Raw genomic sequence first — 24,772 nt, forward strand, 5'->3', positions numbered from 1 at the left:
TTCAGCCACAGATTTTATTGTTTAGTAATGAGCTCACCAACAGCAGCAAGCCAGGACAGGGTGGGTGGTACATGGATACAGACTGGGAGGAGTTACACAGACTGAGATTTGTACAGCTTTTGTACAGAAGAAATGAAATGAATCAAATAACAAAATAGACATCAGCAGTCAAACCTTTTTTTTTTTTGTCTTTTTTTTTTTATCATACTAACAAAATCTGATAGCCAAAAAATGACTAATCTACAAAATTGTCATACATACTGTACGGGTAAAAGGTTATCATCCATTTATACATCTAGTAACATCTTTAATCTGGTAACTTACATGAGGCCTATAGGATCTTAGTGTATTAATCATTCCCTACAAGGTAGTGCTGAGCCGCTAAAGCTGCAGAACAACGGAGTACTGGAATTTCTGTTAAGACTTCTACAGTGTCATTTGCATCTTTTTGTTATAACGAAACCCTCATGCATCTCTACTGCAAGGCAGAGGCTAGGGGAGGCAACGGCCCAGAGGCTCAGCACCCATCCCTCAGCTCGGGTACTGCAGGAGGGATAACACTGAACTCACCCAACACTGATTGATCCATTTTCCCTTTGGTCGAGAGGGTTAGAGAAGGAATCACCAAGCGCAGAGACGTGGTGTACCTGACAATGCCTCAGCCTTCAGCAGAAGCCCATCACTCAGCAGGGTGGGAGCGAGGTGGGACGCAGCCCCCGCACCGGCCCTCGGGGCTGGAAACGGAGTAAAGGCACAAACAGGAGCCGGTCCCTGGCTGCCAACAAGGGATGGGTGCGTCCGTGCTGCGATGCCCTTGGACATCTCCCCCCAAAGAACGAAGCCAGTAAGACCGAATATTGTGAAATACTTTATACACCACCACATATAGGCAAAAAATAGCGATTAAACTTACAAATAAATAGAGGGGGCTGGGGAATGTCCTCCTTGTCCTTGCCCAGCGTGTCCCTGGTTTGGACTCTGCCCACCCCCCGAGGTCCCAGCAGAGGTCCCACCTTGGCCCCAGCCACCTCTCAGAGCTGAGGAGGAACCCAGATGTGTGACAACACGCCCTGTGCCCAGCGAGCAGCTCCCACAGGCCTGCACCCAAGGACCTGGTTACACCCCACATCAGCATAGCCACACTGCAGGGAGCCCAGGAGTGCCCCCAGCTCCTGGCTGGGCTGCAGGGAGCAGCACAAAGTGTACTGCCAGGGAGGACCAGCAGCATTCACTTTAGATCTCTGCCCCACCTGCTGCTGCCTTGGAGAAGCTGCAGCACCAGTGAATTAATGGAGCACGCTCCCTGTAACCACTCCTGGGGATCCTGCCCTGCACACAGCGAGAGTTCATCGAGGGAAGAGGAAAATTCAAGAGATTGTTCATCTGTAGAGGAAGTCACTAAAAAAACCCATCAAGGAAAATAAAGGAATGCAAGAACGGAGCTCGCCCACCTGCACCAGGAGCTGCTGCGGGGACTTCAGGAGAACTTTGGGCAATACCAACCCAGAATTCTCAGGAACAGCACTGAGGTGCTGGCTGCTACAAGCTGGAACAAGGAACGCTGCCCCTGGGATTTTCTTAAGCAATGGAATACACCAACCAGGATTCTGGTCCCCTGGAAAGTCCCAGTGCTAGGCAGGTTGGTGGCAATCTTCCTGGTGATGAGTAAGAACCGATTAAACGCTTCCACCAGGCAGGATGGGATCCCACCGGAATCATTTCCAGCCAATGGATCCCAGGCCTTTCCTTGAGCCAGGTGTAGCTGTGTTTGCTGACCTGCTGCACTCTCCTGCAGTCACCTCCTCCTCTCCTGCTCCCTTTGAACAGGAGAGCTCATCAACCCCGCAACCAGTGAGCAGGGTCCAGCATTACGTCAATCTGGCAACCCGCTAACAAAAATTGCACAATTTCATAGGAAATGAGGGCAAAAAGCAATGAAGTTGACATGCAGTGACGTTCATCTGCCTGTGGCCTGGCTCAGATCTCTCCCAGTGCCCTCTTCTCTCTCGTCCTCTTTCACAGGACCCCCATTGTACCAGGAGAACTTCTGAGAACTGGAGGAGTCAGGCACCAAGGGAAGCCTGGTGAGATACTGCTGTTACTTCTCCCTGTAGCACCCAACAGTGAATCTGATCTGGACTTTCACGGGGCACTGCCTCACAGCTTTAAGAGCACATTCTCCCCTTACTGCATGCACCTTGGTGTCCCTGGGATGGAGAGAGGAGCAAAGCCTCCAGCAGAAGGAACAACCAACCAACCCACCCGTGTGCTTCCTCTGCAAGCCAGCTGGTACCACTGCCACGGCACAAGGACACGGCAGCACCCACCTGCTGCTCTGCACGCTCAGGATTCCAGATGCAAATTTGGGTGCTTTCCTGAGCCTGCGTTGCTGTGCACAGACACGAGAGCCGTGTGGGCTCCCGCCTTGGATGCCTCCTGCTCCAATTGCTTGTGCTCGTGTCACACACAGGGTTTCTGTAGGCATCAAATACAGACAGCCCCTACCACATGAGTGCTCCCAGCAGCGAGCTGCTGTCTGGGCCTGGTGCTCCAAAGCCCCCACGCAGACACAGCAGACCAGGAGAGCAGTCCTGCCCGGTGCTCTGCAGGGACACACCACCGCTCCTTCCCCGAACTGCAGTGGGTGAGAAACAAAATAAATACCTCTCTCAAATGCGACCACCTCACGTGACACGCTACGATACGAGCGAAGCCTCCACGCTGCAGAACCAGATGTCTTCTACACAGCAGGGAAGGAAACACTCGCACCCCATCTCCCTCAGCCTATGCGTCCCAGCGAGCCGTCAGCCCGGCAGGTTTCACTGTGCAGCTCTTTGGGGTGAGTGGGAGGGAAGGGACAGAGCACGTGGGCAGCGTGCAGCCCCAGGGACGTGCTTTGGAGTTCAACGCCGCCAGCAAATCCCTTTGCAGCTCCTGTGGAGCTACTGGGACTCACTGACACCTCAGCTACCGTAGGGAGCAGCCGTCATTCAGACTGCTGGTGGGACAAGGGCAGCTCAAGCAACACAAATTCCACAGTCAAAACCAATACAGGTAAGAAACCAAACCCAGAGAGATCTTCCTGCTCCCTCCTGGAACAACAGCTGTCTTGGAAAAACTGGACTCCAGGATTGTCCCGATTACATCCGTTAGTACATTATAAACATCGTCCTTCTTTAAAGTGAAAATACTGTGTCTAGTCTTTTGGAGGTGCTGAAGCCAGATGTGGTATTGTTTTTCCTGACTGTGCACAGGAGCTGATACCGGCATGAAATGATCCTCTTCACCTCTTCTCTATCAGAGCTTCTCCTGGAAGAAAAGAGACCTAATTAGCAAAAATGAGGGCAAGCACTGAGGTCTTTTGACAGAAAGGGAAACTGAGCTGCAGAGCAGGGTGCCAGGACTGGGAATCCAGGCTCTCCGTGTCCTGACCCACTGCACTGCCCAGCAAGCCATAGCGCTGCCTCCTCGGGCTGCCCACCCTGCCTGCAGGAAGGTGAAATCTGAGGCTGCAGACCTCGTCCTGCATCATAAACAGCAGGAGCGAGCAGGATGGCACGTCCCAGGAATGCCACTTGTGAAGGGGATGGCAGATCTGACACTGAGCAGGTCCTGGCTCATCCTGCCAGAAATCATACAAGCACCAACCCAGGAGACGGAGGACAAACTCGCAGCTGCCTCCCCTTAGAGCAAGTGCCTACTGCTAGTGAGAGGCATGCTGAGGAGCATCCTCCTGCTGACTGACAGGGATTTTAACAGTACAGTGTTTCCCCATATGTGGGAAACACTTGTGCAACTTGCTCCGCTGGCAGAGCTGTCCCCATCCAAATTCTGTCCCCAGCACAGCAGGCAAGAAAGCACCAGACAAACAGTCACCATTTCAAACAGTGTTCTGCTCGTAACTTACCTCTTGCTTGTGGGATTTATCCTGCTGGTGAATCCCATTAGCAGACCCGGAATTTCCAACAGGCTGCAACAGAGGACAGACAAAGCTTACTGAAGAGGGACACCAGTGCTTGCCTGCAAGGACTGAGGTGGGTTTGCTTTCTCCCTTGGCAGCCCAGCAAACTCAGTGGCCCACTCCATGCAAGGACAGAGGAATGCAAAAACATCACATCGTTTTTGGCAAGAAGCTTCCTGATCTCCGCACTCTGGCCCAGTCCCCACATTGGGGATTACATCCTTCCCAGCTATAAAACATCCCCGGAGCTCCTACGTGGACACAGAGCAGCTCTTCGCTTCTGACTCTTAAATCCTGGTAAACAAACCACGAGCCAAGGGCAGCGTTAGCTGCAGACACGCAGCATGGAGAACATCACTGCAGCACAAAGGACATCGCCATCCCCTGCTTCCATCCCTGGGGACAAGCCTGGCAGCCTGGACAGGCTGTTCTATCTTTAGAAAGCACAAGAACTTTAAACATTTATAACGTTGCTTCAGCAGGGATAATACTGAGCCCTTCAGCTTCCAAATGACAGTACAACCTGCACAAGCAAGAGAAGAAAGCTGCAGCCTGAAGTCACAGCATGGCACACATCAGTTGCTTGGGTCTCAGCACTCAGATGCACTGCTGTCGGTGGATTGCTGGTGACAGCAAAACCAGAAGTTATGGGGAGACCTGACAAGAGTGCCAAGCTTCCATCCATCACTTAGGAACTCCAGTGAACATTCTTGCTTTGGCCACGAAGAGGTATAATCAGCTCTACCGGAGTGAGGTTTAGATTGGGCAGCAAAAACAGACCCAGACTCACACTGAGCTCTGCTCTGACAGCCTGCACGGTTTGACAGGCAGCAAGTCCTGCCTGGATGGATGGAGGAACAATGCCATGCGCTGACTTAGCCCTGGGTTGCTGCACCCATGGCCACAGCAGTGCAGGTCTCGTGCATGCCAGCATCTCCTACCTGGCTGTAGAACACCCATCTGCACGTGGAGCAGCTGGGATGCCAGGAATCAGGTTGGCAATTTGGTCTCAGTGCACGCTCAAGATAATGAACACAAAGCGATGTAATTCACTTGAAATTAAACAGACTCCCAGAGCAATCACGGCAAATATTCCGAGGAAAGGTCTGAGTGCCAAATCCTTGTCATTTCCTGCAAAGCTGCGAGATCAGGGTCTCCCAAGACAGAAAGACCCTCTTCCTCTATTACAGGACAAGTACTTTGCAGCTGCAGACAGAAACAGCAAGGCAGCAATTACGTGACAACGAGACAAAGACGTACAGTGCCATTATGGTCCCCCAGCTCCTGAGTCTCCTCACCTAATAGCAAGGCCAGCCATGCACATCAAGGGCTGCAGAGCACAGGGGCTGACTAAGCCTGCAAAGGGAGAGCAGCAGCAGCTTGTGGTAATTAGAGATTTCCTCCTCAAGCACACTGTGAAGGCTCTGCAGACAAAGGGAGAGCGATGCCAAGCCAGATCCCTGGGCAGCAGCTGCTGTCAGAGAGGAGACAGGAGGTCAGAAGGCACTGCAGAATGGGCTACAGCGGAAACGTGGCTCCTCGAGAAGCATTACTGATTCCTCAAGTATTGCACCTGGATCTCCTTAGGCCAGCAATGTCCCCAGGCTCAGCCATAAATCCCTGCTAACAGCTCCCCCTCACAGGCAAAAGGACGAGCAGACATCACGCTGAAACCAGAGAGCTTTGATCCTGACTTCCTTGTAACTTGGGCACTTGATAAACCTGACATCAATAGAAGTGTGAAGCCCCATTCCCTCCGTAATCCTCTCCGTGTCTCTCGGTACCGCAGTTTGCAGCTGAAGGCATAATGCTATCCTGTCGTATCTCAAGGATTACCTTGGCACGAAGGTACCACAGTAATGCCAGGGATAGATTAGCTGACCTCGTGAAGTCCGTTCTAACTCACTTTAAATAAAGTTATTTTCTACAGCTGGGGAAGAAATAATCACCACCTGCACCACCTCTGGAGCCAGGAACGTGGAAAGGAGGATTTCCTGCTCTCAGGGGACTTAGCATTAAAGCAAACAGAAGAACTTTCCCCACCCCTCCCACAGCTTACAACAGACGAGGCTGTCACGATGCATTTTCATTTGACACGCAGCAATTAACAGCAGGAGCTGAAGCCACTCTGGAGGTCTTGACAGGATTATGGCATGTCCTGGACTGCCACAAACTTGTCATCAGCACCACAGCTATCCTGTCTGGTGCCAGCACGTGGCTGTGGCCGTTGCACTGCGGGATGGGAGGAGATGTCAGCACCAGTTTGATGCTCAGCTGAGACAGCGCTGCTCTCAAGACTGCAGTTTTTACCTCGCACCCCCTGACTGCCTCCATGCAATGCAAGCGGCCCTTTGGAGCATCTGCAAACTGTACAAAGGCAGTGAGAGAATGAGAAGATGCGATAGCCCAAATCACCCAGCACAACATATCTGCACTTGCATTGGGTAAAACAAACCCTGCCCGCTGTCCTTGTCCACTGCCTTGTGTTGTACTATTCTAAGGCGTCCACCTGAATGTGAACTGTCAATGCTGCAAGAGAAAGACATTCTTCAGCTCAGAATTTAAGTGAGCAATTATCAGAGAAGGACCTGAGCCATCCCCTGATGGCAGACAAGAAAATACAACTAGAGTGAAAGAGGACACGAATCTGTCTGTAAGGTTGCTCCCAACCTAAGCCATTCTCCTGTTCTATGAAGCTAAAAGCTTGGTGCAAGGGGCAGGTCACTTCACGGGAGGAACTAGTCAGGTCTTAGACACCTCAGGTATGGGATGGAAAAGGCCAAACACGAAATGCTCATTTATTTGCAGCCCTCATTTTCACAAAGAAGGATGCAAGACAACAGAAGCAGTTTTGCCTCCTCAGAAGAAACACGGGGATACCAGAATAAGCTGGGAAAAGAAGAGAGCAACTTGACTGGGAACATGGTGATCCAGCAGCAAACTTCGACCAGGTAGAGATGCCTCCAGGTGCTCATAGGAGAAATGAAGAATCACCTCTGAAGTCTGTGCTTAAGGACAGCAAGAAAAGTCCTCTCAAAGAGCAGAGATGGCAGAAACGCTCAACTTTCAACACTGTAAAAATGATTCTAAAGGACATCACGAATTAGTTTAAAATTACCCCAGGAACAGCTTGCGATTCGTTTTGGTTTTAAACCCAAGAACAAGAAATATTTCTCTCCCTGAAAGACTGCTTGGAAATCCCTAGAAACCCACACTGGGACAGACGAGCGACCTGGGCAACAAACGCCCGTGCTCCTACCTGTGTTTTCTCCGAGGAAAGCCTCATGGCTTCCATGAGCTTCTCCATCTGGTGGCCCTGCTCCAGCGCGTTGCGCAGCACGTCCTCGGTGCTGACCAGCCGGTGCTGCAGCCGGATCACCTCCGACTCCGACGAGGGGTCGATCAGGGAGTACCGCCTCTGGTCTGTCACCGACTTCTCCTTGTCCTTGCATAAGGGAGTGGAAACAGGGATGTCTGGCATTAGAACCAATAGTTGTAGAAATTCGGAGCGCAAATCCGCAGGAACTAACAGAACCATATTTTGATGTCAGCAGTAGATGGGGTCAGAGCACAGCTCTACAGACGACGGCATCAAACACACGCAGCACAGCTCCCACCTATTCCCAGCAGTGCCAACGCTATTCATATTTCAACCACTGGAGGACACCAGAGTACATAGGAATTAGAGGACGTTGTTTTATGCAACTTCTGATCTAGGAATAAGCAAAGCGGGGAACTGACTGACCTTCAGTTTCTCCCAACAGTGTTAGCCCTATCTAGCCGTGGATCTAAGACCTGTGGGAAACGGGGAAACAGTGGGGGAGGATGGATGCACATTTCATTGCTTAATGGGGTGCTGCCAAACCAGGCACAGTCAGGGAAGCTCCCATCAGATGCTCAATAGCGAATGGACTAGATGATCTTAGCGGTCTTTTCCAACCTTAACGATTCTATGAAAGCAACCATCATGGTTTGGAGTAGAAGGGATGGGCGTGAGCCCCACAGCACAGCACAGAGCCCCCCAACCCCACGGCCAAGGCCAGGAGGGGCTCTCAGGCTCTCACCAGCACGACCAGCTTCTCTCGCAGTCCTTTGATGTCATCTTTGAGCTTCTGTTCCTTCAGCCTCCACTCGGCCTTGTGCACCTCCCGGCTCAGGTCGCGCTCGGGCCCAGGTGAGTGCCGGTTCGCCTCCAGCAGCAGTGCCCTCAGCTCATTCAGGCTCCTGGAAGCAGCAGCAACAAGAGGTGAGAGCATTCCCACTGGGGCTACTGGTGGGCTACAGCACTCTGAGCACACACCCCTGCTCCTGAGCACTGACCTTTCCTTCTTGAGGAGCTCCTGGCTGATCAGAACCAGCTGCCCCGACGCATCGTGTGTTTTCTTGGTCAAGGCTTCCAGCTCCCCTTCCAGCCTCTTCTTTTCTTTTAACACTGAATCTGCCTTCTTTTCCGTGGTTTTGCATTTGTTTTCCAAAGCTAGGAGAAGCAGAGGATAGAAGGGGGAAGAAAAGTTGTTTAGTCTTTTACTTACTTCTACTTTTTGCCTTTCCCAGTTCTCAGTCCTAAAAGCACAAGGCTGGTAAGCGCTGGATCTGGCCCTGTTTACGGGGAGATTTCAGAAACATCATACCAAGCTCCATTTCTCTCTCTGTTTCTTTCAGTGAGCCCAAACCCCTCCTCACTCAATGCAAATGCCTTCTGCAGAAGAGAAGGCTCCGGGGAGACCTCATTACAGCTTTCCAGTACTTGGAGGGAGCTTACAAGCAGGAGGGGGACCGACTTTTTACACAGTCTGATAGTGACAAGACAATAGGGAATGGCTTTAAAAGAGGGGAGATTTAGGTTAGATGTTAGGAGGAAATGTTTTACTCAAGAGAGCAGCGAGGTGCTGGCACAGGTTGCCCAGAGAGGCTGTGGATGCCTCATCCCCGGAGGCATTCAAGGCCAGGTTGGATGGGGCCTGGGCAGCCTGGTCCAGTGGTTGGCAACCAGCCCAAGGCAGGGGGTTGGAAGTAGATGATCTCTAAGGTCCCCTCCAACCTAAGCCATTCTATGATTCTATCATTTGTGCTCTCTCAGACTAGAACTCTCGAACTAATTTTTATCAGCATCACCCACTAACAGGCTTTGCCATGTTTTACACCTGTCTTTGAGCACCTGGGCTCTTATTCAACAGAAAGATGAAGGATGAGCAGAGAAGCCCCTTGTTCCCACCTGCACTGGATTAGGGAAACTTACCACTTACTTGGGCCCTTAGGGCTTCAGTCTGGGACACCAGCGATGACACCTCTTTGTCTCTTTTACTCAGTTTGTCTTGAAGGTCTTCAGTAGGATGGAGAGAAAAGACAAGGATTAGAAGCCTAGAAAACCCTTTGTGCAAATTAGGAAGGTACTGAGTGTAGGGTCAGGGTTCAGAGTGCCAGACATGGGGTGTGATGAGCACCAGAGGCAACTCTCCATCAGCAGAGAAGCAGCAGGAGAAGGGTAATGCACTTCACTCTGTGTCTCACCACCACTTAGCACTAGCAGGCATGAGGAGGCAGGTTACACAGCTAGGAAGCCAATGAGACAGGCTTCAGAAAGCAAAAAGTGAGCAAAAATAAAGGGTAATGAAACTCTCAGCAAAATGCAAGTTCTTGGAAAAGTCCCAGTAATCTCCTTTTAGTTTGCTGCATCCTCAGAAGGGCTTTAGAAGGGGCTTTGCAGAAAATGGACTCCTTAGAGGTCAATAATTGAGAAAAAGACAGGTCACCATAAATCAAGTGCCATTTGAAATGCAAGTGACAAGTTAGCTCTTGTGATCTGGCAAGGCTTTTCTGCTAAAAACAAACAAATAAACCCTAAGAAAGAATGAGGAAACATGAGTTTCCTGGGAATGAACAAGGGAAGAGGTGATCTGGAAGGATCTCATGTGTCTTAGATCAGCCCCACATTCTCCACAAAGGACAAAAACCAAGGCACACGCAGCAGGACATCCCTACCAAAAGGGAGCAAGAACCCAGAGCCTGTCTGGGCCATTCAGCTGTAATCTTGCAGCTCTGTTGTTACTGGGATTGGGAGTCACAACTCACCCTCTTGGTCAGGGAGGCTGAATGCAATTCAATTTCCAAGCTACATCACACAAACTTCCTGAGTGCATAAATTCTGGGCTTTATTCAAAGGATGGATGTGATTTATAGTAAGCTTAATAAAATAAAATTATCCACCATTAGCAGTGCCCTTCTAGAAGCACAGTTTCCCCAGATCTGTCTCCAACCTGCACCACCTACATGGTGAGTGCGTAACAGAAATGGAAAACTCCATCTCTGCGTTTGCTCCTTAGAGGGAGCAGACAGCAAATGCTATCTAGCAAAAGAAGAGATAAAATGAATTCTTAAGCTCCTTTCACATAGCTGTGCCTGCAAGAGCAGAACGGCAGAGGTAGCGATGGCACGTGAGTCGCTGGAACATGGTGCTCCATGACATACCTTCCATAGTCTGCTTCATCCTTATCTTCTCTTCTGAAATATCATTAGTTTCAATCATCTGGAATAAATGTAGAACATGAGATATAAAACAACCCTTAACTCAAAGACTCAAAGCAAAACCAACAACCACAACGCCCCATCCACGCAGCAGAAGTGGGACTGGCACCCAAGTTTGGATGCTTTACATTCTTCTTAGAGGGAAGCAAAGAGTTTTGTGGAGTTGCTTCTCCACTTGGGTACTACTGGAGGTCCTGATCCAGCACCTCTCCCATAAAGCACACCCTTTAGGATGACTGTTCATGCGTTCTCACCAACACTGCAAGCCCCGACCATTCAGAAAGATGTATGAGGATCTCCATCTTATCTGTAACCTCATGAGGCTTAGATGTGGAAAACACTTCCACTGGGTGCAAATACACTTGTTTAAGATGACAACTTGGAGTATCACGGCGCTATCCACAGGTACCCCGCACGGGAATGGCATGGGTGTAGTTCCACAGGATCACCAAGAGAAGCAAAGTGCCTGAAGCATTAATGATGCCAATTAAAACAGTGCAGACATTCAGCACAGCCAGCGTTGCTGGAAACCTCGGGAAGGACACAGACTGTCGGTCTTCTTGCCTCTAAGTGACAACTTCGTGAGAAAGCCAGACAAATGGCATCAAACTGTGCCCAGCCTATACATGGGACAGCATCCACAGCAGTAATAGGATTGTGGGGGGTACCCTTAGGCAGCGTGTGCTGAGTGACACTGTCACACAAGTACCTGCTGCATGGCACCCAGCACAAGCATGGGCTGTCATCCAGCTGGGGATCCTCTCACCTGCATCCCTTCTCACTTTTTCCTTTCTTTTCCCCACAGAATCCTACAGCTCATCTTTCTAGACTGAGTGCAAATGGCTGGGAGATCCCAAGGGAATCCCAAACACCTTGGAGATAGAGTGGCCACTGCACAACCCCCAAACAAGGGAGATCCATCCCACCCCAGGAGACTTCACCTCTGTCCCAGCCAGTGTAATTTCTCCCTGCACAAGGGAATCTCTGCCATAAAACACCACTGAGCTGCACACAGTTGCTTAGCATCCACTTCCCAAATTTCAGGCTTCATTCTCAAGGCAAATTCAGATAAGCTACAGCACGAAATTTCAGTACCTGTCCCATTTGGCACCATGCAACTACCAGCCTTTGACTTCTACCAGCTTACTAATAAATATGTAAATAATAAAAACATTTTCCATTGCAGAGGCTACAGTTCAGCACTTGAAGCCTCTCCCCATCCAGCCGCCTTTGGTGGGACCTTAGGACAACGTTCACCACCACTGCTGAAAGCCCCAGGGTCAGCCCCAGCAGCTCGTGCACGCTGCAGGATGCAGCTTGAACAGAAGCAGGAGCACACCTGAAGGGGGAACACGCTGCCTGATGCACTTCTGGCACAGAAAACTATTTATCTGCTCTGTTCTCACTTGGAGACAAAGGAAAGAAGGCACGCTCACAGTCACAAGACATTTGTTTGCTTAAAATATTTGGATAGTTAATACTACAGTCACATTAAATTAGCTAAGATGTTTTAAGATAGAACTTATTCTATGATACTCAAAGGCTTCCACCAGTGCATTTCTTCCCAAGTTTTCCTGATTTTAATCGACACACACTTAAAATAATTATTTCAAGACTCCCTGGTTCTAATCCAATACCAATAAAATCCCCCAGAGCCTTCTTCATTTGTTTAAATAGCTCTGGAACAAGCCTCCAGTTTCTTTTACATTCATTCTTGTTTAAATCTTGGCTATAATATGTGATGCACTGCAATAACAACCCATTTTTCCCAGGGCCACAGCTGTACTTATTGTTCATGGCCATCTTTACTAGAGGAAACACACTGAGCAACCCTTGAAGCACCATTAATGCTGCAGATCCCTCCTCAGGCTTTTTCCCTCCTTTTCAGTGAAGGATGTCTTTCTGCAGGCATGAAGCTCTGACTTGGCCAGCATTAATTCACTGGTTTCACTTTGCTGCCTAGTGGTACAACTGATTTCAGCGGGGTCGTTCACACTGGCAAATTAAACACTGACATTATATCCACTTCATTGGCACCTCAGTCTGGAACAGACTACATCTCCCAGTAATAGATTTCAAATGAACATTTCTTAAAACGTGCACATTTCATGGCTTGTTTTCCTTTCCCTCATCCCCACGTGGACAAGCTCATGTTGGCTGCTAGCTCATTTCTCATGCCAAAGCCAAACACCAACAGAGGTCCAGCTCTAGGGTCACAGGTGGCAACCTCCCTGCTTCACTCTAGTACAAAGCCTGTGAGTGAGCCACATACTTCATATTACCACTGCTTTTATCCTAGCCTTCCTGGGGAGGCTCAGGATCCTCATTCAATCAGGCATTTTATTTCCCTGGCCTGGTGCCATTCTGACCCTTGCTAGCAGCTCTCCCACTACAATCCCAATAAATCACAGCATTTCCTATGTCCCCCAAATACGCTGTGAGGCCACGCTGCTGGCCTCCCACCCAGCACACCAGCTCAGCCCTCCTGAGGCTCTCAAACCACACTCCATGTGCTAAGCAAGCCACGTTGTCACTCTTAGCACTCACAATCCTTCTTTCACCCTGTCCTCCACCTCCCCCTGAAGGACCTTGCTCCTGAAGCCTGCTGCAGCTCCTCAGAGGACAACAGATGCATGGCAGAAGTGATGCTTTTTCAGCTAAGAGTGCTGCTTTCTCAGAATGAGCACCCTTCCTGCCAAACCACAACAGCCCTATTCTGCTGTCACAACACTAACGTGAACCCAGATGTGGCCCACTTGCTTTTGACTCTTACTTTCTATCTATACCACTGTACTGGCTTTCAAGGATGGGAAGTCCCCAGCTTGGAGAGACAGCACAGAAAAAGCATCATCAACAGAAAGTAACGCCACAGAAGCCTCAGCAAACTGCACAAGACAGCAGCTGAGTGCTACTCCTAGGAAGAGTTATTAACAGCAATAACAAACAAGCAAAGTGACCCAGAAGTCATACATTCGCATGCTGAGAAGGATGCAAGGCTTCCATGGACTGCAGCTTGTTCTCTAAGACAAGCACTTTTTCCTGCAATCTGTGGATCTCCTGTTTGCTCTGGGCTTCTGTTTTCTGTAGCGTTTCATAGTCCAACATCTTCTTCTCAGCTAAAGAGATCTGCTCTTTCAAGAAAGCTATTGCTTGTGTCTGATCTTTGTATTCGCTGTGAAGTTTCTCCAGTTCATGCACCCTCAGCTCAGCATCCCGACACTTGTCCTTCACATCTTGGAGCTCGAGAAGGTGCTGATTGCTTTTGGTTTCCAGTTGCATTTTCCAGTTGCTGTTACTTTTTTCCACTTCATCCACAGCCTCCTGCAGCTTCAGCTTGAGGCTCTCTTTCTCCTTTATGTGAACTGCTGTCTCGATGTCATGCTTTGCCTTCAGGTTCTCCAGCTCGAGCTGGTGTTCCATCTTGATGCTCTCCACCACCGCCTTCAGCTCCACGATCTCCTTGTGCTGGGTGTCGGGGCCCGTGTTCAACGTGGCTTTGAGGTCCTCCAGAGACTTCTGGTGGTCAGAAGCTAACGTGTCCAGCTTGGACTTCCAGTTGTCCATCAGCCCCATGTTCTCATTGGTGGCTTGCTGAACCTTATGCTTTAAGTCAACAATTTCTTGCGAATACTTCTCATTGACGGCTTTCAGCTTCTCCATCTCCTGCTGGTACTTCTTTAACGTCTTCTCATACTTCTCCTTCAGCTGGCTGCTCTCCTTCTGATGCTCCTTGTTGGCAGACAGCAGTTGATCCCGCAGACGAAGTGCCTCAGACTGCAAGCCAAGGCTGTGCTCGGGGGTCTCTGCCTGGTGTGAGCTCCTCAAGCACTGCCGCAGCTCGTCCACCTCGCTGCGCCTCAGGCTCAGCTCCTCCTCCAGCTGCAGGATCCGGGACTGCTCCGCCACCGTGGTCAGCTGCAACGTGACAGAGAGGACAAAGTCAGTGCCCACTGCTCATCGCTGCGCCCGTCCCTTATGGAAATGGGCTGCGGTGGAAGTAGATCCAAAGTACATTAGTCAAAATTCAAATAAAAGGGGAAGGATACCCAGCACCCTCCAACCTGAGCAGTTTTGCACCAGGGTAATTATCACCAATAACTAATAGCTACGTCTTTAGGCCAATTACAGTTTGCTTTTCTAATATGAACCTCTTATTTTCAAGAGAGGAATACATACCTTTGACAAAACCCTTTAAATTTGCTAGACAGCAGCACCAGCAGTTTATGAAAAATAATGTCCTGAAAGGCCATTATATTTCCAGACCAGGCACCTTGCCAGATGATGCACAGAGGAAATGTGACTGCACATGCAGGAAGATCACAAGCATTGAAACCAGCATTAAGCGTGTCGTGTTTCCCTTCTTGCTCAGCAAACCTCAGCCTACAGACCCCACCTCTGCATTGTCATTTGTTTACCCTGGTGTAAAAAGGAAAAGGGATTTTACGTGAGAGTACTTGTTAGAGATTATTAGGAGAGGGAAAATAAGGTAGAAGGCTAGAAAATGCGGGACAACAAATCTAACCATGGTTAACGGGGAGCATAAGGCCTATGGATCAGTGCCTTACAATGTGAACGCAACCTAACAGGGCTGAAGTGCCTGCTGGTCACAGGGAGTTGCATGGGACTGGTGATGGATGTAGAAGAGGAGATATGACCAGCTGAAGTATTAGGCAAAAGCAGAAGAAACAAGGAACTCAAGTGAATCTTGCAGTGTCAAAACAACTCCATTTCATTTGCCATTTCCCCACAACCACCAGCTGAGGAGGACCGGGCCACCAGTCCAGGAGGACTGGGTAGTTTTGCTTCCAGTTGGGCAAAGGGGCTTTCAAACCATTTAGAAACCTTCTGGAAAACCTCACCGTTATGTTTTCCACAACTCTAACGAATCCATTGCTGAGAAGCAGGCTCACTGTAGCGAGTCCACTGCTTCCCACACCACACAACAACAGCATGAGAAACATTTTTCCCACATCTGGCAGCTGTCAGGTTGGATATTAGGAAGAATTTCTTCTCAGAAGGAGTGGTTAGGCATTGGAACAGGTTGCTGGGAGGTGGTGGAGTCACCATTCCTGGAGGTGTTTTAGGAAAGGGACATGGGTCAGCAGGCAGTGTCGGTGGTAGGTGGACGGTTGGACAAGACGTTCTTAAAGGTCTTTTCCAACCTTGATGATTTTATGATTCTTTCAGGATTGGGTGCATGGTTCACACAAGCAGCGTGTATGTACGTTGCTGTCCAAGGATCAGAGCTGTCCCACCTGGCCTCACCACTGCTCTTTCGTTTCAAACCACAGCTCCCATGGCTGGAGTGGGGTCAAAGGGAATGCTGATTGCAATGTTATTTCCTGTCACAGCCTCTGGGCAGCATGAATTGTGCAGGGTTGCAGGTATTATTCGAGCATGTTAATTGAATGATGAGTTGTGAAGAGCTCATGGTCAAATGGTGGCATGGGGCAGAGAAGCAAGCTCAATCTGGGAAACAAGTCCTCCCCGCAAGAAGCCAAGCTAGAAATCAGACAGTGCTACCATTTCCAGGGGGGGAGAGAGCAAAGAAAAACCAAACCAAACAAAAAAAATCAGGGAAGCCTACATTCAAGCCAAAACCAATCAACCGCATAAACCAAAATGAAACCCAAAGCAGGTATCATGAGCATCAACGTGGGGGCAAGCGCTGTTCTGCAGGCAGGGCAAGTGGGGGCGGATTACCCTGGTGTCCTCTAATTCTCTGAGGAGTTTCTCAGCCTGTGCCTTCTCAAACAGCAGGCTCTGCTCGAGCTCCCGTATTCGGGCATGCTCCAACTGCGTCTGAGTCTGGTCACACAGAGGGGAAAGGAACAGTAGAGACGGGGAAAGGGAGGGGAGAGAGAGAGGGAGAGAAAGAGAGGGAAAGAGAAGGCTGCAACATCATCTCTGGCATACAGGACAAGGAAAGGTAGTTCACAACAGGAGGAGAATAAAGATCCAAACAAGCAGGAAAAACCCAACCAAACAGAAAACAGTCACTGCGGGATTTTACGTGGTACCCATAGTGGCTATTCACAACAAAATGCAATCCGATGGGAAAACACTCCTCTGCATTAAGAGTATACTGAAGGTAACTCCTAAAAAGCAGAACTCCGACTGCTGCAGACCACCAGTACAAGACCCCTGCATCACAAAAGGATCTTGCAATGGTTCTCGCACATCTCTCCTCATGAAGAATCACAAGGTAGACTGAAAAGTGTTGGGAGTTCCCATCCTCTTTGCTCCGGGGACAGCTAGAACCCTGCACTAGGTGGAACAACACAACAGCAGGTCATACTGTGCTCAGCTTTTGCTAAAACCAAACCACACTGCACATAAATCAAAGAAATGGAGATACCAGGCTGTAATATAAATCAGTGCTTAAGGTTTGAATAGGACTGCTGTGAGTTCCAAAGCCATTTCAAAAACCTAAAACTAATAGCCTTGTACAAAAGACAGCTTGGAAAAAAAAAAAAAAACAGCACAGATAAGCATAAGAAGTTGTCATAACTTGACCAAACGCAAGAGCACTGACTCCATACACTGCTTCCCTTTTAAGCAGGAGCACCACATAGATGTCCTTGGTGCCAAACTTCGGGACTCCGCAACAACCACTGTCGTATCATGTGAAGTTTCCCATAAACTGAAGAGGGGATACATGGGAAAAATGCATGCAAACTCTGCCTTCTGCATGTTTCAGCTACAAAAACATTTTCCTTTGGATTACACTGGACCTACCATAAAAAGAACTTGTTCAGAACCAGATTTTTTTCTAACTTCCTTTTTCTGCCCTTCATTTTCAGTAGAATTATTTGCTTTCTGCTCTACTGGAATTGTTTTAATGAATTTTGTGGGATTTTTTTTTGCAGATGTTTGATTAGTTGTCTAAAACTGATAGAAATTGAAGCTTGTAAAAATCCACATTTCCCTTGTGGATTGAAACATACCATTTTACATAAATGGTAAAGACCTCAACTACCAGATATACTCAGATTACTCCATATCCTATATGGTCTGTTTGATCCGAGAAGGAGAAAAAAAGGTGTGGTTTCAAAAACACAAACATTATCAAGCTTCTCAAATAACATCACCGAAACGCACTCAAGTTGCCTGAACGCATCCTAATTCAAGAAAATCAAGATTTAATTTTGTACCAAGTGGCTTCTTCCACTCTCTACACAGCTCAAAGATCCACACCTTCAGATGGAGCTCCAGGCTTCAGTTTATTTACAGGGATGATTATTCCATTAACAGTAATGAACTTTCATCAGTTTACTCTTGCTCAAAATACCTACATGGAACTTCAGTAACGTACTTTTGAAACTACCTCCACTGGTGGCAAGTCACTCAGCCTAAAGACATTGACCTATCACAGCACTCATCTCCAAATCTCCCCAAAAGACCTTCTCAAGATTCCTGAGGTTGGCACTCAAATTGCCACTCAAGTTACCTCAGTGCCACCTGATACTCCTTCTCAGTATCCATCAAACCCACTGTTTTCCAAGTCTTGAAAATCAATGTGAAAACAGAGGAGAAAAAAAATCAGGGAAGAAAGTTGGATCGACAGTTTTTACAGCCCTTAAATACAGCTTCATTTAAGCTTTGCATGAAGTTCTGCTTTATTTCTTATTTTATGCAGTTTGATTTGCCAAGTCACTGAGGGTCAGCCTCAAATCAAAGCTTCCCTGCATTTTGAGGACGTTCAGACGTATTTCCCACTATTAGTCTCAAAACACACACTGGTGTGAGAAGTGCCATGCAGATTCCAGGAGACAAGCATGAGAGTTCCTTGGAGAGGTTCTATTTTCTGTAACAACAGTCTTCCACTAAAAAAAGCTTTTCTGCCAAGTTTGTTTGTTTTCCCTGCCATTTCTTTCCACCTTCCAAAGCACTACAGCATCAGTGTTGCCAACCAGGACCAAAAGAGGATTGAAATCACAACCACTTTTCACAGCTAAACACACAGATCCTCTCCTTTTATCAAACGTCCAAATATTGGATCCATAGCTCCAAATGCTGAAAAGCTCCAAGTTTAATAACGTGGCAAGAATGACACTGTCCTACAGGGCAAACCCTAGAGCCAAAAACCATGGGGAAAAAGGAGAATTGCTTCTTAGCATCACAGCTGGTACTCATCTCAGAGGGACTGATGGATCAGTGACCCTTCTCTAAAGCACTGGGGGAAAGCAATCAGCTCAGCTCAGGACCAAACCCACTTTGTTCCCCACTCACTAGGCAGGAACTGCATTTGCTCTCCTTTGGCAAAGGTCTGCCATCAGGGCACTGCTGATTTACACCCATCAGACACATTATTCGACTTTATCTTCACAATAAAGAGAAGTTTAAACCAAGACAGCCAAATCCACAGCAACATACTCAACTGTCTAGTTTTTACATTTTCCTGGCCGTTACCAGCCTCTAGCACCACAGCTAAAGACAAAGAAAACCCCACAATTAACACATGCAGAGCAGAGCCTTGCTTTCATGGAAATATTTCCTTTCCTTCTTTGCACATACTCAGGACAAGCTCTTAACACCACTTCCAGTTTAATAACTGCAGCAAATTTTAACATGGCTTGGCAATTCACGGCAACATCTAAAGCCAGACTGGCTGGACATGAGTAGTTCTAGGCAGCTCCTCCCATTACTAGCGATGGGGCAACATACCAAAGACCAATCATCACAGTTCACACCACAGTGTTTGTAGCACGTCCACAGCCATCAGTAAAGAGAATGCACTGTTCAGAGTCAAGCAGGAATTACCACAATGCAGTTTCCAGTTTTGCCCCCACATCTCAGTGAGGGCGGTGGGAATTACCTCCAAATCCCCCTTGGTAATAGATTCTTCTTCCACGCGGAACTGCAAGTCCTCCACTTTCCTGTGGGTGGGAAGAGAGACAAAGAGCAATCAGTAACACCCAGATTAGCACCCTACAAGCAGCCACGGCACATGGGCCATCCTTGCACAATAAAAAGATGAGGAAAAAAAAAAAGACAAACGTTTTATGTCAAGTGCAGAGGTTGTACTGATCCGTCCTGAATAAATGCACATAAAGCCACATACACAAACTGGAAGTGCCTAGGACTCTTTTGCAAAAAAAAGTCTGAATGTAAAATCTCATAACAATATAAAGTAATTTAATCTCCTGCTGAACTCAGTCCTCTTTGTTCTCTTTACTGATTTAAAAAATAAAAGCAGTAATGAAGACGTTACGCTGCTAGCCAGATGTAAGGGCTCTGATTCAGTTACAGAGACAAAAATAGCTGCGAGAGTACATATGTAACTTCATAAACAAGCTTCCTTGTCTAAACCTCCCCTAATTAGAGGAGGCATCTGTTGATATTTAGGAAATAGCTCAGCTGTCGTGGGTTAAAGGGCCTCCCGGAGCTGGGAAAGCGAGCTGCCTGCCCAGAGAGCATGAATGAACAATTCCTCTCCAGGAGGAGCACTGTCCCACTGAAACCAGCACCACTTCCAGCGTTCTCGATTAACACACAGAAATGTCTTCATTCCCACTGAGGGGTTATATACATGGAGCAATTGGCCTCCAAGAATGACAAACAGATCTTCACTCTCATCCAGAAAGGAAATGTATGCATCATCTTATATACACAGATGGGCCCCTGGGACGTGGGGAATCACACTGCACTCCAGTTTGACTTCCCCTTCTCAGAACGTCCACAAGATTACCAAACCAAAAAGAGATACATATGCTGCTTCTCCCTGCTCAGTATCAGGAACAAAAAAAACAGGGAAGAAGCCTGGATGCCTTCAATAGCTTCACAGCCCAGTAGGAGACCAAGGCTGTTTGGCCATCAGCTGGCAGTGGCAGAGGAACTGTTGCCCTCATCATACAGTCAGTGCAATATTGGCCATTGTCACATGCTCGTGGGCATGCAAGCCTGTCAGCTTTTTTCCGGGGTCCTCACAGGTGCACCACCAGTTTGGGGTCCATCGGGAACAGAAGCTGACAGCATCTTTTGTCTGAAGAGCTACATGTATTTGGCAAGAACATGGGCCCAACCACGCAACAGGCAGACTGCAGTAGCCAAGACAGGGGAGCTCACACATTTGAAGTACAGGGAGACACCCAAGGATGACTCTCTGCTCACTTTGGTGTCCTTCCATCCAACCATTCTCTTCCATCCAACATTCTTGGCTAAGAGCTTCATCTTCCCCGTGGTTTCACCTCCCCCACGCCCATTCACTCCCACTTTACCTCTTCTCCTCTTCCAGTTGGTTCAACAGTTCAATCTTCTCCTTCTGCATCCCATCCACCAGTGCTCGTGCTCGCTGGAGGTTTCCCTCTGCCTCTGTGACATACTGCAGGAAAAAAAAGAGCCCGAGTCACAAAAGCTGACAACGTTTGAAGTATAGAGCTGTTTAAAAAAGAATCAGAACAAGGGAACAGAAGGTTCTGATGATCTATTTCAGAGGCTGCTATTGTAAGAAGGTAGATTTGCCAAAAAGCCCGATACATAAGCATCAAAAAACCTGCTCAATCTCCCCCAGCTGTAAATCTGATCCATGTTTCAGTCTCTGACTTGAACCCTTTGGAGAATCCAGCTCCGATTAGATTTAAGCACTTCTAGCCTGAACAGTTTTGAAAACCTGGCCTGAGGTTACCAGATCCCATTCTGCCCTCATCATGGAGCAAGAGAGGCATTTCAGACCCGCATTAGTTCATTACTGATAATTACCAGAAAATATTTTTCTGGAAGGAAGACGTCAGCTTGCAGTTGATTTACCACTTCCTCCCATGTTTCTGGCAGGCAGGTGTAGCCCACCACAAACAGAGACAGTGCTATCCCTGCTCCCTGCAGCTGACCAGCGTGCACAGACAGCAGCAAGGAACTCGGGCAAGAGCTGTTGTTAGAGAGCCACACACTGACCAACAGCATGAACACACGACTCCTTTCTTTATACATTCAGGTGGATAAAATACTATCTACATAAGTTCTTGAATGAAAATCAAGATGCTGGCATGATCATCCTGCTCTCCTTACAATTGTCAATGCTTAATGTGATCAAATCATCCCCTCCGGCAGCAAAGCAGGGATTTGCACAAACTGAGCTGATGTTCTCAGCAGCATCTGATAGTACCCAAGAACACTGCAGTGCAGTCACAGCCAAGGCCAGAGCAGGTGGCTCAGGGCACTATGAGTGTATCCCACCTGCATTTCAGCACTCAGATGTACTGATCCACCAGACAAACTACCCCTGTCCTTGGTCTGGCACAGCCCTGTTTGTGCTCCTTCCTTGGGGAAGAGAGCATGTTCCAGTGGCAGGAATGGAGAAAGCCAGCATGTGGGAAGCTGCCTCCACATGAAAGGAGGAAAATTAGAGCCCAGTTTGCACACAGAACAGCTTGAGTTGGAAGGGACCCTACAGCCCATCCATTTCCAACCACCTACTGTGGGCTGGGTGCCCCCCAGCAGCTCAGGCCGCCCAGGGCCCATCCATGGCCTCGGGCACCTCCAGGGATGGGGCACCCACAGTTTCTTTGGGCAGCAGCAACAGGGCCTCAGCGCCCTCTGGGCCAACCCTTCTCCTACCTGCTCATGTTGGGCCTTCATGATGGCAATCTCCTTCTCCACCTCACAGATGTGGCTGGTGGCCTTGGCCACCTCGGCCCGCTCCAGGTCGCGCTCTGCCAGCAGCTGCTCGATGTGCTGCTGCTTCTCCTTCAGCGCCTCCTGGAGAGCCGTGGTGCCGGAGATTTTTCGGGCGTAACGAGAGGAGGTCTCCGTCAGCTGGAGAAGAGTTAAAAAAGAGATAGAATAAAGCTGTGTTCTCCCCAGTCTAGAACAGCTTGAAGTCCAGGTCTACCGATCATTTCTCAGGCTGTACAGAGCCGCAGTTCCAGCTTTGGACCCTCTGGGCCCCGCAGGTCAGGGTAATGTGTCTGCAGAAGTCTGTGCCTTGCTCTGCTACGCTATGATGGAAGAACTGCTTCCCAAAGGACACAGCATGGGGTGGGAATTGAGTTAAGAAACATTAGCATGTACTGTACTGCCTGCCTTTTAAAATATATTTTATTGATGCCCAGCACTGGTGCAGTCCCAAAGTGAGCTCAGTTAGGAGGACTGATCTCAACTGGAGAGTGGTGTGGTTTGGTTGGATCCACTCCCAGGGATGGATACTGCACCCTTGTCCCCAGCCAAGAGGACTGCAGGCGCTATGCAGCACACACTACGTCAGAGCTTTTAATAATATTTCTGCTGCTCTGGTGTCTGCCTTCTTGAGCATCTTCCAAAGCACAAGGCATGTGATCCAGGAGAGTGTCACCCGCCGGAGCTAAAAAGCGGTCACTGCAGGGCTGGAAGGCAGAGCTGCTTAACAGCACACTGCTATACAAACACATGGGCAGGAAGCAATGGCGTTTTGTGCAGGGATCTTGTAACAAAACTTGCTCTTGACAGCGGAGCTGAGGTGCAGCCCATCGCAAATAGCACTTTGCACTCTAATGGTCACAATTGCTCAGTGTCTGGTTACACCTCTCACATCCGTGGAAGGAGTCCAATTTGTAAGGTCGGAAACCGTATTCTAAACTCCGCTTTCCTCATCTCCTTGACAGGGAAGGAGCAGCTGCCCCAGCGCAGCTGCTGAAACTGAACTCCAGCCCTCCCACCTCGTAGAGCTGAGTCCCAGCAGCAGATGGAGAGTGGAAAAAGCCACTTACCAGCCCACTGCGGCTGGGCCTGCCCCCGACAGATGAAGCCACGGAGCTGACGGAGCTGATGGAGGAGCTGCTGGGGCTGTGGGTCAGGGCAGACACTCCCATGGCCATCCGCTTGCTCTTCTTTGCCTTGGCGGGGCTGGTTGATGGGAACCCGATCCGGATCACTTTGTGGATGGGAGCAAAGAGGCCGAACTTGGGAGGGCACTGAAAATACCTGCAACACGAGAGATGCACCGCGTCAGAAAGGCGATGGCACCCACCCTGCCCAAGCCCTCCAGAACAGCATTGCCATGCACTAATTGCTACACATTTTGACGAGCTGCCAGGAAAGACCCATGTGGTTGCCCAGATAGCACAAAGATCCCAACACACTGCATGAGCATACACGCTCCTTCCATCCAGAAGCAAGCCAGCCCTCCCCAAACCAGCATCTAGATGCTCTCCCACTCGCAAGAAAATCACACAGCAAAGTGTATCCAACAAAGACAAATCATACAGCTCTGTACCACATCTATGGGTAAATTTTTCCTTCCACAGCAGAAGGGGAGGAGTGGCATCTTTCAGCTCGTGCCCTGCCCAGCACAAGTCCTCTTTCTCCAGACGTGAGCAGCTGCTTCCTAACTGCCTTCTACTTGGAAGCAGTCACAGGGCTGCGTCACAGAGCTCTGTGTGCTTGGGAGGCCAGAGAACAGCCTGATCCCCATCCAGATGAGAGTGATTTGTTTTCCAACACCTGCTCAACTCCATTTCTACCCCCACCCCAAAAAAGTAATCTTTCAAAAAAAAAAAAAAAAAGCCCCTACAATCCAAAACTGCTTTAGCCCCCTGTTTGCTAGCAACACAGGCTCTTGGGTTTGGAAAATGGATCCTGCCACAGGCTAACCTTATTCCAGAACGAAAAGAAGCAGGAAAATCGGCATGACCTCTTGCAAACCAGACAAAGCCCTCCTCAGTTTCAGCTTTTCAACCACAGCTGGCACGGGCAGCCCAACAGCATGGTAGAGATCTACATGTTCTAAGCATAAACTGGTACATGGGGCTTTACAACAGCAGCTCTTTGCAAGTTAGAACCTGCATCACTCTACCCATCTACTTTTAGTCCACATTGGAAGTGGTCGCAATTAACTTTTGTTGTTCATAAACAGGAATTGGGCCTAAAACATTTGGCAGCAGAAAGATCTGCTAGAAAATCTTCCTCAGCTTGAGGAGAATCAGTAAACTCAGCTGATCCACCATCAGCTCACCTGCAGGGCTCACCACAGCAGTGATGGCGATGGAATCCCTTGCTCACTCATTTACCTCCATCACCTTCCCTACCTTAGCACAGCTGTAGCAGCCAGTTACTGCAGCACGGAGCCTCAGGCAGCCAGGCCAAGCATGCTCACTAGATGGCAACAACCACCAAAGCAGAGCCCTTGGCAGTCTCTTCCCAGACTGATTCTGACAGGATGAACACAGGGCAGTGGCAAACATGGGGAAGGCAGTCCAAGGGGTGCCTTCATGCCCCAAGGATGTCAGGTTTATTATGAGGACTTTCCTCCAAAACCCTGCTGTTGAAATCAGCATGTGCCGGTGGCTGCCAGTGAGGCATTTACACTGCTGT

General features: G+C 48.8%; 1 protein-coding gene across 4 annotated transcripts in view; it reads right to left on the bottom strand.

The window, feature by feature from the left end:
- The window catches only part of CLIP2 (CAP-Gly domain containing linker protein 2), a 60,354-nt gene continuing 35,582 nt past the window's right edge, over window positions 1-24,772 (bottom strand). For 2 of the 4 annotated variants that reach the window (XM_021415639.1, XM_021415638.1), the window contains exons 5-17: window positions 23,170-23,383; window positions 22,043-22,240; window positions 20,707-20,810; window positions 19,305-19,365; window positions 16,190-16,294; window positions 13,457-14,401; window positions 10,430-10,487; window positions 9,201-9,284; window positions 8,282-8,438; window positions 8,026-8,185; window positions 7,221-7,406; window positions 3,908-3,970; window positions 1-3,309 (exon numbers count right to left, since the gene is read on the bottom strand). In XM_021415639.1, coding sequence (XP_021271314.1) covers window positions 3,298-3,309; window positions 3,908-3,970; window positions 7,221-7,406; window positions 8,026-8,185; window positions 8,282-8,438; window positions 9,201-9,284; window positions 10,430-10,487; window positions 13,457-14,401; window positions 16,190-16,294; window positions 19,305-19,365; window positions 20,707-20,810; window positions 22,043-22,240; window positions 23,170-23,383 — 2,347 coding nt within the window. In that variant the 3' untranslated portion in view covers window positions 1-3,297. Of the gene's footprint in view, window positions 3,310-3,907; window positions 3,971-7,220; window positions 7,407-8,025; window positions 8,186-8,281; window positions 8,439-9,200; window positions 9,285-10,429; window positions 10,488-13,456; window positions 14,402-16,189; window positions 16,295-19,304; window positions 19,366-20,706; window positions 20,811-22,042; window positions 22,241-23,169; window positions 23,384-24,772 lie in introns of those variants that run through there. The other 2 variants (XM_021415640.1, XR_002443995.1) reach the window with 2 other exon arrangements.

This window comes from Numida meleagris, chromosome 18 (assembly GCF_002078875.1).
Source record: "Numida meleagris isolate 19003 breed g44 Domestic line chromosome 18, NumMel1.0, whole genome shotgun sequence".
Lineage (NCBI taxonomy): Eukaryota > Metazoa > Chordata > Aves > Galliformes > Numididae > Numida > Numida meleagris.